Source organism: Leucopleurus acutus (assembly GCF_964270905.1).
Source record: "Leucopleurus acutus genome assembly, chromosome: 13".
Classification (NCBI taxonomy): Eukaryota; Metazoa; Chordata; class Mammalia; order Artiodactyla; family Delphinidae; genus Leucopleurus; species Leucopleurus acutus.
The window spans coordinates 58,547,089-58,560,530 of NC_139155.1; the positions used below are offsets into that span (position 1 = coordinate 58,547,089).

General features: G+C 39.9%; 1 protein-coding gene across 2 annotated transcripts in view; it reads left to right on the plus strand.

Annotated features, from left to right (window-relative positions):
* Positions 1–239: 239 nt before the first annotated feature.
* The window catches only part of ARHGAP28 (Rho GTPase activating protein 28), a 146,711-nt gene continuing 133,508 nt past the window's right edge, over positions 240–13,442 (plus strand). For both annotated transcript variants that reach the window (XM_082853581.1, XM_082853582.1), the window contains exon 1: positions 240–456. In XM_082853581.1, coding sequence (XP_082709707.1) covers positions 281–456 — 176 coding nt within the window. In that variant the 5' untranslated portion in view covers positions 240–280. The remainder of the gene's footprint in view (positions 457–13,442) is intronic.

The window sequence follows — 13,442 nt, forward strand, 5'->3', positions numbered from 1 at the left end:
AAGCATCGCGGCGGGTTTCTAGTTTTCTAGACGCAGGGATCCCACACCCCACTTCCCCCGTCCTCGGCCGCCTGCACCCCGACGCCCCGCCTCGCCCTCCCCGCCCCACCCCACCCCAGGGGGCCTGGTGGGCGTGTATTTGAATCCGGGCTAATCGGCGGCCGGCGGGCGGGGCGGCCTGCCCGCGCCCCTGACAGCCCAGCGGCGGGAGGAGCCCCTCTGCCCTGGGAGCCGGACGGGCCGCGCCTCCCCGCCGGTGACCGGTCCGGTGCGCTGGCCCATGCTGGTCCCCGCCTTTGTTCTCGGGCCGCAGCGGAGACATGCGCGGCTGACGATGGAAGTAGAGGACTCGGGCGGCGTGGTGCTGACCGCCTACCACTCGTACGCGCGACCCCAGCCGCCCAGCTCCGAGCCGCGCTGCGCGCCCCGGGCCGCCGGCAGCCACCCAGGCAGCAGGTAACCCACCGCGCCGAAGGGGCAGAGGTCTCCTGGGCTGGGGTGGGGGGTTCATATGCAGCTGGGTTTTCCGACGGAGCGTAGGACCACCGTCGCTTGATTGTTGTTTCAAGTTTTGGAGGACTGGATGAGTGAGCCTCCCGTTCTTTGTATTTGTCCTTGATGGGAAGTCTCAGCCGGCAATGGCTAAAGACGATGGCTAGGAGAGGTCAGCAGCGGAGTTGCATTCTTGGTACAACTTGCTGATAATAGGCATATGCCTGATGTCTGCCAAATTCACCTACTGAGCTATTGGAGAATTAAAAAAAAAATTTTTAAAATGAAACAGAAGGGGAAAATAAAAAAAAAGTAAAATATATTATCTTAATTCTCAGACACTATCGAGAATGTATTTAGTAACTGCATTTCACAGGAGCTAAAGCGCAGCTGGAGAGTCTCCAAAAAGGAAATCTCAGTAGACTTTTAAAAACAATTTTATTTCTAGATTTAAAAAAACCTTCCAATTGTATACATTGGTGTCACTATTATTGCTAATGTTGACTCTGTCTATAAATGCAATTATAATTTTCCTTTGGATCAAAAGAGGTTTGAAGGCTTCTCACTATGTGCATTTTAGATTTAATATCTATGTTAATTAATTAATGTTAGTCAATCTATCAGTGTTCATCTATTTGATGCAAGATCAAGGCCAATGAGACTTCTATTAACTAAATGAAAATGTTAGACCATTAGGAAGTTTCCTTCTGTGGACAAAAATATTCCACTAAGTGAGATGATTTGATATCTGACACATATTTAGGAGAAGTATTATTTGTTTAAATGTGACTATCTGCAATGGATCCATTGACAAATGGTTTTCTTTACGAGTGGGGAGATTTGAGTAGTGTGCTTTTTGCATGTTTATTTTCAGTCATTTTTTCCTCATACTTTTATCTTTAGTTATGTGATAAAGATTACTTGTTTCCTAATTTAATTGACTTGCAAGGCTTTCAACAGATTGTGACTTTATTTCAAGAAATATCCTCTTGGCTAGCATCCATGCGAAGAGCAAACTGCATTGGCATGAGATCTGTGTTGGGCTTGGCTAACAAAGAAAATATTGTTTCTTCCTAAAAGAGCAGCATGAGTGATATCTAATTTTTATATACAGACAATGAGAAAATAACATTTTTCTTCCAGTTTTAAGAGCTGTGCACATTACTTTAAAGGCTACTTGAAGGTACAAACTTGCATTTGTCTTTGGAGTGTTTTCTTTTCTAAACATGATCCTTGACTATAGTTACTCCTATTATGAGTAACTAAATAGATATACGTGATTTGGTGAGAAGTGGGGGCCAGGTTTGTGCATTTTTAGATGGTCCTGGTGTAGCTGTCCTGTCTGTAGCTCCCTGCAGCTGTCTGGGAGCAAGAGCCAGATTGTGCCATTTGGGCAATCCGAAATTATATCCCTTTCCATAGCAAACTGGAGAAGTTCCATTAACTCAGCATGTGGTCTCGTGGAATAATAATATACGAGAGCAAAAGAGTTGCCTGTCATAGTGTTTTACCATACATTACCAATTAGATTTATGTTGCTCCAAGTTTGCATTTTTGGTGACTGCCCTGTACCCTCTGCATGGGAGCCTTCGTGCTACTCACCCTCTGATGCAGGAGATAGACGACCCCCGCCCCCTACAACTAAATTGTGAGAGAAGAGCTTAATTCCTTGGTTCTCAGTAACAGCGATCAAAAAGAGGTTCCTGTATTTACAGGGAGCCTGAGGACACTATCAATCATGCGTCTGGTAACAGAAGTAATCAGGCCTGAGTTATTAACCTTTGACTAACTACTGATCAATACTCCCTTTCAAGCCAAGGAGCAAGATTGTATTGTTCCACTTATGAAGAGAGCACTCTCTCTTTCAAGAATACCCTTTCCTTTAAATTGCTTACGTATGTGTAATGTATTTGTGGAGTAGTGACCAGTATGGCACTAGGAAGCATGGGCTATTGTATCTGACTTTCTAAGTATCATCTTTCTTTAGCTCTGAGTAGCATAGTTTCATTTCAAAGCAAGCCATCTCCTTATTTTCCAAGCCCACATACTTCATCTAACTTTATGTGCTTTTGATTTTTTTTTTTTGGCCTATTTTTTCCACTAAAATATAGTCTCTCTCTCTCTCTTTACTATTCTCTTTTCTTCACTATTGTATCCCAAGTGCCCAGAGTACTGTCTGCCCACTGTAGTAGCTCAATAAATTAATGAATTCCTACCAAATGGCCAAGATAAAATGGAAGGATTTTTAACAGTATGTCAACGTATTTGTACCTACTATGTGCCAGAAACGCAATAGGCATTAGTGATACAAAGAGAAATGAGATGAAGAGCCTGCCTTGAGAATGTAGCCCTTGACCTTTCAGACCAATAGGATTTTTAGAAAAAAGCTTGAAATAAGTGGCAACATTTCAAAATCAAGAAGCTTCAGATATAAATCTGGACGTCAGCTTCCCATTAAAAACAAACAAACAAACAAACAAAACCCCCAAAGGATCCAGCAACTGAGGCTTCCATGGGCTCCATTACACACCTGTCCCTGTTACTCTTCAACACTGAAGCTGGGTGTCCATTGTAATTTCTTTTGGGGCCTGCCCATTTTATTTTATTAAAGTGAGTTGCCAGTTACTCAGGCTTGGGGTCAGACTGCCAGACGCTGTTCATCACTTACACCGTTTCCTACCATGTGACCTTGGGCAGCCTGCTTCAGCTGCTTAGACTAGCATCCGACACCAAGGAAGCACCTGATAATTGTTAGCTGCATTATTACTGTTACCGCTTTTAATCACAGCTGTTGACGTAAAGAGGAATAGAACATTTTTGGTACCTATCCCCCAAACTTACTCATTCAGGGAAGAGACTCAGGAGTACTAAGCATTTGTTGCGAGGAGGGAAAGCAATTCCTTATTTCACAAACATTCTATATTTGCATTCTGTTGTAAGGATAAAAGAGAACGAAGGATTACAAATTCTCAGTTCTGTTGAAACAAATGGTTGGAATTATCTTTAGAATCATGTGATTTTTAGAGAAGCTAAGCTCCTAGACCCTTATTCAGAATCGAGAGTGAAATGTTAACATATGTTCAAAATGATTTCACTTACAAAATGAAAGGTAGCTGAAGACGAAGCTAGAAATCTTGTTTTTCAAAGATTTCCTAAGTTATATACAAGTAACATATACAACATTTTTTAGTGAAGGTATAGTATAAAATGGCTATGAGTATTTCTGATGTTTATCTCAATATACCATAAACTTCCTGAAAGAGGACAAAAATAGAGGAGGAAAAGAGCCAACTGTTCCTGAAAAACAAATATAGAAGCTTCCCGAGGTTATCCTAGGAATTCTAATTCTATAGCAATGTTAAAACTTTTGTCAAGGGCATATTGTTTCCTAATAGCATAACTGTTCATTATAATGGGAATGATTTGATTAAAATGGAATTAGTGATGAATAGAAAGTAAATATTTTGTTTGTGGAAAAGACTAGAGTTGGCAACTTCTCCCCTCCTTTAAAAAATGTTTGGAACCATGGTCTCTATATTCTGCAGCCAGCAGAGGTGGGACCGAGCCATACCTGCCCTTGAACTCCAACCCTGTATGGCCTTCCCTCTCCAGTAAGTGGGTTTCTTTTTTTTAACCTTGGCAGTGTGCAGAGAAAGAGAGGTAACACCCCCTATTCCTCTGCACCAGAGCTCAGTATTTCTACCATGTAAGCAGGGATCTTGCTGGGGCTGGGGGAGCCAGAAATGGCAATAAAAGTTTGTTGACCTGGGCTAAAAAAAAAAAATCCAGGAATGTACCACATATTTAGTGGTACATTCCTAGATTGAAATTAATTAATTAGAAAGACGTTTATTTCAAGGTGCCAACTCTTGTTCAGTTAAGCATTAATGTAGGTCTGTGTGAGCTTACAAACATATACACAGGTACACCAAATTCTGGGACATAGTAGGTATACTTTTCTAGAGGATTCAAAAAGAGTAATGGAAATAGGATTCTTAGGAGAGAATGAGGTATTTATAGGTCGTTCTTTATGTGATAGCTGAAACCAGAGTTGGTGGCTCTGGTTTCTTTTTACAGTGGGGTCCCTGCTGTTTGTAGGTGCCTCCATACGTAGAGCTGTTGGAAAACGTCTGGCACATTTCCTTTGATCGTGTCATTTGGCTTAACATTTGGCCAGTTGCTCTGTCCATTTTTAACCTGCTCATTTCCCCCTGATCATTAATCCTTAATGTATCTGAAAAAATTCAGGGAACTTAGAGTGTTGTAGAATCATTTTCATGTGGATGAAAATGATAACTTTCCCTTAACTTTTTATTTTGATGTAATTTTAGGCTTCCGAAAATTTGCAGAAGTGGTGCAATAAGTTCCCATGTAACCTTCTCCAGCTTCCCTAACCTTCCCTAAGATTAATATCTTGCAGAACTGTGTTCTATTATCAAAACCAAAAAATTAACACTGCTACAGTGCTATTAACTAAACTATAGACTTTATTCTGATTTCACCAGTTTTTCCATTAGAATTGGAATTTTTCTGTTGTAGAATTGAATCCGGGATCCCCCATTTGATTTAGTCATGACTCCCAAACCTCCTACAATCCATGACAGTCTGTTGTCTTTTGTGACTTGGCACTTTTGGAGTACCAGTTGGTTGTTTTGTAGGAAGTCCCTCAGTTTGGATGGGTCTTATGTCTTCTCATGACTGGATTGAAGTTATGTGTTTTGGGTGAGAATTCCACAGAATGATGTCAGGCCTTTCAGTGCATCATTTGGGGGGTTCACGATGTCGCTGTCTCGTTAATATTGATGTTAGCTCTGAACACCTGGTTAAGGTGTTGTCTGCCAGGTTTCCCTATGTAATTAATAAACATCTTGGGAGAGATACGTTTTGACTGTGCTAACATCCTGTTTCTCCTCAAACTTTCCTCCTCTGATTTTCACGTCCATCTACAGATCTTGCCAGTAATATTTATTACAGTGATGTTCTTAATAGTGATTTTCAGTTTTTCTCAGTCTTCCTATGTTTGACTTATTTTACATACTATAAAATCCACATTCAGTATTCTCTCTAATTTTATTATTTGTGGCTTCTTTTGCCTTTAAAAAGTCAACCAAATGTAATCTAACCTACTGGTTTCACAGTTTTGCCACAAAATACAATAAAATGGCTTAGTTTTATCTGGTCTGAGTTCATGAAACCTATAAATTCCCTAATTTTAAAAATCTATGATTTTTTGAAAGCAAAATTTTATTACAGGCTTAATAGAAAAAATAATCAGAAAGTTGCTAAATTAAATGCTATGTTCAGAGAGGGTGGTTATTAGGTCCCACTTTGCCTGGCACTTGTTACTGAGGCTGTCCTTCTGTTTTCTTGGTACTATGCTTGCATCTGATGGGAAACATTTTCCCCTTACCAGTGTTCCAGAGATGTTACTTAAACATTTACAAATGTATCATAACTAAAGCAAACATTCTAATTTGCATATAATCAAAATTTCTTCTTGCTGCATCCTAAAACCAAACTATTTCACTTTTGAAGTCATATCCGTTCTCTGTTTTCTCAGTCTGTGGTCTCTAGATATCAGTTCTAGCAAAGATTAGAAGTAGAATGTTATATAGAAAAGCAAATGAAGGGAGTAAAATGTTCCTCAGAAGAAAATTTTGGAAATAAAGTTTATCCACTTAAACAGTAGACTTCATTTTGTTTTTAAGCCTCTTTGGATGAACATATGAAGTCAAATCTATCTTTAGTGCAGAAAAGAACCTTTTCTAAACGACTATCATCAAGTCAGTAAGAATTACAGTGCAGTGTAGTACAGGCACTGATTGAGATGTGGATGTTTTGCTTTACTAGTAAATAGCCTGAGAGTGGCATGGACATATATACACTACCAAATGTAAAATAGCTAGCTAGTGGGAAGCCACCGCATAGCACAGGGAGATCAGCTCCGTGCTTTGTGACCACCTAGGGGGGTGAGATAGGGAGGGTGGGAGGGAGGGAGACGCAAGAGGGAGGGGATATGGGGATATATGTATATGTATAGCTGATTCACTTTGTTATACAGCAGAAACTAACACACCACTGTAAAGCAATTATACTCCAATAAAGATGTTAAAAAAAAAGTAAATAGCCTATATTGGTATATTGTTTTATTGATTATATAATTTAAATATTATTTATTATCGTTGTTGTTTTCCTTCTTTTCAGGCAGACCTTAAAGCCTTTAGCAGTACTTTAGTTCTTTCTAATATTGCTATTTTTAACATGCTTTGTAATTTACTTTTGATTAGATAATCAAGCTTGTTTTAACTGTTGTAAAGAAAATGCTGCTCAAAGAACTAAAATGTATAATCTAACAAAAGGTTTTGATAGCATTTATTTCAGTTTCCTTGAGAATTTTTTGGTTTGCTTGTTTGCTTTCAGTTTCTTGCTATGTTCTGGTTACTTGAGTTAGTGAGTTTTGTATAATGTGTTGTTCTTTGTAATGGGGAATTTCACGTATCCATTTCTTTGTGATTATTAGAGGATGTGCATCAAAATATTAATATTGTGTCCAAAAGTGCCTAAAGTGGGAACTAAAGAAAGTAGTAGATTGTTTTACTATATATCATCTTCCTAAATATCTGTGGTTTATGACACCTTCTTTGAGTATCAAATGTGTTATATCAGTCTTCAATAAATGAATATTATAGGTAAAACTATCCATTTGACAGGCATTAAGTGCCAAGTAATTCCAAGTGTGGGAGGACGTATGCTAATATCAAGTTGAGAACCAGCTGTGGTGTCTCATGTTACTCTTAAAAACTAATTAAACCTATGCATTCCATTTCTGATCTCTTCGATGAATAGATGATGACTGCACACAAACACACAATACCAAAGACAGGAAGGAGAAGGAGAAACTGGAAACCAAAGGCAGAGTAGTATGTAGTAGTTTTAAATTGTGAAACACTTGAGATACATTTGTACTATTTTAATAATTCTAAGTTGTGGTGCTGATTATCTTTTACGTATAAGAGATAAATCTTTATTCCTATGTTAAATTTTGTGGTCAGACACAAAATTTGCTTTTGTACATCTGTAATGTATAAGGACAAGAATTCCTTTGAAGTTTCCTGTTCAGTATTCATTTATGAAAATCAGTTTAGAAAACACTGGACAGTGCCTTTGGCTTTATACAAAGGCCTATCAATGGCTTTATATTTTTATAGAGCTGTAGAGAAACCTGACAGGTGTTTAGAAAAAATGTTAAACATACTAAAATGACATTATAACTGATAATATGATATTTGATCTCTTTCCTCCCCACTCTTCCCTGCCTTCATTACCATACTGAAAAATTCACATAGTAGCCAAAGTTAACAGGTCAGTGGTTGGGACTAAACCCATATTTAAGTGGCTGCGCTGTAAAGGGAAAACACAAGAGGATAAATGTAGCTAAAGAAGTAAGGACTAGACCTCCTTTCTGAAGACTTCCTTCACAGTAGTAGCCAGAAGGGTTTTTACCTACCATAACAATAATGATCCGTTGGTAATTCATCACGCACAGTCCTGTGGTGTCAATTCTTTAAAAAAAAAAAGGTGCCAGGTTTTATTGATAGCTTACTGAGCCTGACATGCACTATCTCATTTAATCCTCACCACAATCCAGTGACATGGGAGGAATCTGAGGCACAGAGAAATAACCCAAGATCACACAGCAGGATAATGACAGCCCTTCTAAAACTGGTGCTTTTAACCCGTTATTTAAATCTTGAAACATTATTTAGTATATCGTGGATTTAGTCTTTTTCTGCCGCAATTTGGTTATAAGTTTATTGAGAGCAGGGACAGTATTATCATATCCCTGCCTAGCAACCAGCAATACTAACTTTCACATAGTAGATATTATACTCAGTTTTGATTTAGTCTTTCCTTTTGCAGTCATGTCTATTCTGTGTTAATGGAATGAGCATGGAGCGAGTTAAATATGAACGGATAGAAATAGTTTGAGAAATTTTGTTGCCACTTGAAGTAAAATAATAGGATTTTTTAAAATTTAAAAGCTATATACTTGACCATCTTGCAGTCTTATTTAGGTAACTATATTTTAAAATAGACAGGGTTTCCCTGGTGGCACAGTGGTTGAGAGTCCGCCTGCCGATGCAGGGGACACGGGTTCGTGCCCCGGTCCGGGAAGATCCCACATGCCGCGGAGCGGCTGGGCCCGTGAGCCATGGCCGCTGAGCCTGCGCGTCCGGAGCCTGTCCTCCGCAACGGGAGAGGCCACAACAGTGAGAGGCCCGCGTACCGCAAAAAAAAAAAAAAAAAAAGACAAAATGTGCTACAGAAGTCATTCAACTTGACCAGAAAAGTGAGATCCAAGCAATGAGTTATAGGAAATCTTCCTTAGGGCTCTTTTTTAGGCAGAAGGAAGGGAGGGCAATTTTTAATCCTCTAACCCTTAGGTTCATGTTCTTAGAATTTTTCATGTTAGTTTTATTAATCATTTTCTTTAACTACTAAGATAGATTTCTATGGTTAAAAACATATTTTTCACTTTGTTCCTTCCATGTGATTTATAACATAACAGTTCTTAATGAAGGTTGAGAAGCAATGCTCCGTGAGAATTAATGGGGTTTTCCTCTCCTGTCTCCTAATATTCAATCATTTTCACCTTATCTTGATTTTGAAGCCAACCAAGGGACAGGCAGGTCCTGGACCATGCCTTTGTGAGGACCAGTTCTGTTCAAAATGTTACTCAGAAACTTAGGATAAGATAGGTTGTGCAATCCAGTCCGACCCCGAGCCATCCCTGGTCTCCCATCAGCCTGAGCACAGTCCCTATCCCTCAGTGACCTTGGAGCCATGGATAATGCTGAACCTAAATTGGGCTTCAAGGATTTCTGTTTAGGAAACAAACTCAGGGCCCATTGTAGTCTGGACTTGAATCTTCCGGAGAGGTCAGAATCAGAGTGGCCTCCAGGCACTTGTGTTCATTTTCCGAGGTATTCATTTTGATAGCTTTGTTTTTTAGAACACTGTAACTACAGAGGCTGGACAGTTATTTTAGTTATACCTAAACAGTGTGGTCTGGACTTCTCTGCCAACTGCCATGTCATTAGAAGTCTTCTCTAACTATTTTTAACTAGCCAACTTGTTCGGACCGTATTACTAATAGGAACTAAATATCATGAAAGACCAGTAATGAGTGAGGACTAATCTCTGTCGTACAGCTGGGAAGCAAAGTATGGAAAAGTGTCTTGTTGAAAACCTCACAAGGAATAACCAACTTGTTGAGCCAGGCTCTGAATTTGTTCTGCTGACCCCTCATCACCTGCTTACATTACCACGGCACCTACTGAGGCCCACAGCATGGACCAATGTGTTCTGGGAGCAGTCAGGCTGCCAGCAAGGAAAACATGGAGGAGGGGAAAACTGGCTTGCAGATGGGAAAACATTAAAGGTCTAGGACTGGAGAAAAGGTGGTGACCGTTAATGAGAACGACATTTCCTTAGCTTCCTTTCAAACACTATTACAACTCCCCTTGCACGTTATCTCACCAAACGTAACTTGGAGAGTCTCGAAAACACACTTGCTGTGACTTTTCATTGGCATCTTAAAGAAAAACATTTGCTGACCTCAATAGAGTAAGCAATTAAATGGGAAAAGAGCTGACTGTAAGTTTCCGTAGATTCTGTTTTCAAAAAACAGAGGATGCCTGGCCCCTGTGATTTTTAACATACCACAACTTAACTTCTCTCCTCCTCATTTACAAAGCTCAGTGATTACAAGGTCGACTTGGCAACTGTTTTTGTAAAGTCAAAATTGTGCTTAGTTGCAGAAGGCTCCACTCCAGAGGACTCCCACCTCTTCAGTTGCTGGAAGCATGTAATTGGAAAAAGCAGGCCCTGCTCTGCTTGTTTAGAGCTGTGTCATCCTTTGTGGGGCAGTGAGTCAACACCAGCTAAAACAACATGAGTCATTGCTTAGAAGAAGCCCAAGTGAAGCTGATTTCAATTATACTTATCCTAAACAAACATGATACTTCTCTTATCCAGACTCTTAAAAAAGTTCTTATTGTGGGAGTTAAAAAAATTAGCACCAGTTCTCTTTAGTATTCATGGAAGTACTTTGCACTCAGAGGACTTTTTAATGGGTCTTAAGGAGGAACTCTCTTCAGTTAATCAAATTTTACACTGATTTATTCTCTCTTCTGTCTCTTCCACTCTCCAACCCCACCCTGCTCATACCCGATTTAGATCATTACTATTTTAATCTGGTTTCAGAGCTATTGGATTAAAATCCACAAAATCAAAATTGTGATCTTGTAACTGTTTGCTCCTTCTGTTCCAGGATCCCCCAGTGTCTTTTTTTCTCTGGAGTAAAACAGGTGGCTTTAAGGCGCATCGTGACTATCTGGAAGGCTAATGCCCTTGTCCAAGTAAAGATGATGAGAGCCTAGACTAGGGTCGTTCGAATATGGATGGAAGGAAGTAATGGAGTCTTTGGGACAACAAGCAATGAAGGTAGTATGATTTGGTAATTAAATGCATACTGGGGACCAGGAAAAAAATCTTGAGTTTTTGTTTTAGTGTTATTAACTGAAATTGAGAATTCTGGTGGATGAGCAGATTGTGGATGGGAGAAGTTTAGCCTGTGAAATTTTGAGCTCAGTGTGTATACCCAGCTGATAGCTGGCTATACAAGTTGGAAGCTTGGGAAGGAGATCAAGGCCAAGACTTCTAAGCTATTTATTCGTGGGAATCTTCAGCATTTGAGAGGTAGTGAAAACTGGGACTGGATGAGATCTGGCAGGAGAGAATAGAGAATAGAGTCTCTATAGAGACAGCAGTGGAGCACAGATGGAAACCCGAGGAGCAGTGCCAGTTAGGGAACAGCAGAGCTGTGGGAGCCTCTGATGGAGACCCAGAACGGGGCATTCTGGAAGCCAAGGCATTAGGTTCAGAATGAGTGGACAACCATATCAAGATAGCTAAGTGACCAATAAGGTCAAGACTAAAAATTGTCCCCCGGATTTGTAGTGTGGATAACAATGAAGATCTTTGCGAGCATGGGTTTAATGGAAGTGAGAGGTGGAAGCCTGTTTGCTGCAGGTTGAAGAGTGAGTGTGAGGTAAGGAAATAGAGGCAGCAAGTGGAACCTGTTGTAGAAGCTTAGCTTAGAGAAGGTGAAGAGACCAAAGGGGGGAGCTTTTAAAACTTAGCAAAAAGAGCTGAAAATTAGCTAAACATCAAGAAGGAAACCTAGCATTTCTAAAATGCAAGATTTAAACACATTTAGTCTCCTATTTATAATCCTTTGATAACATTTTTGCATTTAGGATGAATCTTTATCACTAGCCCCACAGTAGTGCTTAAGCACTTCTGGAACAGGAGCATTGTCTGTCTTCTTCATTGCTGAATCCTTCACTACCTTCCCCCCCCGCCCCCCCCCCCCCATTAAAGGGCCTGGCACTCAGCAGAGTCTTAACAAATTGTTGCTGACTAAACACAGTGGGGGCTGATTTGTGGAAATGTGGCCTCTTCTTGGGTTGAGAAGCATCACTTCCTTTGTGAGGTCTTCCCTGACTGCTTCCTCCTCAAGCCGTGTTGGTCACTTCCACCTTTGTGCCTCCTCTACCTCTACATTCTTCTAGTATTGCACTTACCCACTACTTATGGTAGTACTTACATAGCTGACCTGGAGTTTGTTGATGCCCTGGACCATGTCTCATTCATCTCCGTGTCCCTGGCCTAATTCAGTGACAGGTACATATTTGCTTTTTGAGTAAATTAACAATTTATTCATTAAATAATGGTGAAGGTAATATTCCTTTTAAATATATGATGATAGTTTCATAATTGCTATTATTTTTGACCCTGGAAGTATTAGAAATCTTGGATTGGTGTTGTGTTGGAGAATATACTGTTCTGACCTTGCATACTACCTGCTTTCCCAGAATCTGATAAATTAGCCTTTAGTCATAGGATAACATAAACTTTTGGTAATATGCTTTGAAGTAAAAAATGATTAATAAAAATCAAAACTGGCAACAACTGTAAACGAACATGCCATGACACATAAAACTGAGAGCAGTATGGATAATTAATAGAAGGTAAATATACCCTCCATTGTTTTAAAGATTAAATTCTGCTCAAGGGTAATTTTACTCATTAAAAGAAGAATTTGAACTCCTGATTTTTACAATAAAAGTGAAATTGAACAGCCATCTATTGAGCCTCTGTATGCCATACACTCTGTCAGGTTCTGGGGCTGCAAAAATGGTTTAATAGTCCTTCAGTGAGAATAGATGGACTGTTAACAGGCGTTTCAGCTGCATCTGAAGTGCAGCTCCTTGAGGGTACAAAGGAAGTCTCTCTCTCTCTCTCTCTCTCTCTCTCTGTCTCCCCAGCGTTAGCCCACTGGCCCAGAGCAGGCACTCAGTATTTGAATGGTTGAAAGAATGATTGAGGAAAAACGCATGAGGTGCTCTGGGAAAACAGAGAAGGTGTAACTAACACTCGGGGCTCAAATTGATGTGGGTAAGAAAGGGGTCAAGGGAAGCATCTGGGAGGAGTCATAACTACATTAAGCCTTAAAGAATGAGCATGACTTAGTAGGAAGAATAAGAGTGGGAAGAGTTTTTGGCAGAAGAACCAGTCTGAGGAAAAGGGACAGAGATTGTAGCCACAGTTGCTGGTGTCCTGAGGCCACGTAATATGAGACCAGCCAGCGAGGGGAGAGACCACTTACTGTGCATTTTGGGTAAAACGATGAAGGTCAGACTGAACTCAGTTACATGCCGAGTTTCTTCATTAGAATAATGAACGGCTTCCATTAGCTGACCTCTAGATCCCTTCTAACACGTAAATTCTCTTTTTCTCAATTGTTAAGTTGGAAATGAAGGTAATTAGATAATTCTAGATTTTTTAACCAAAACATGGGTTCAGACCTGTACTAATTTTGTAAT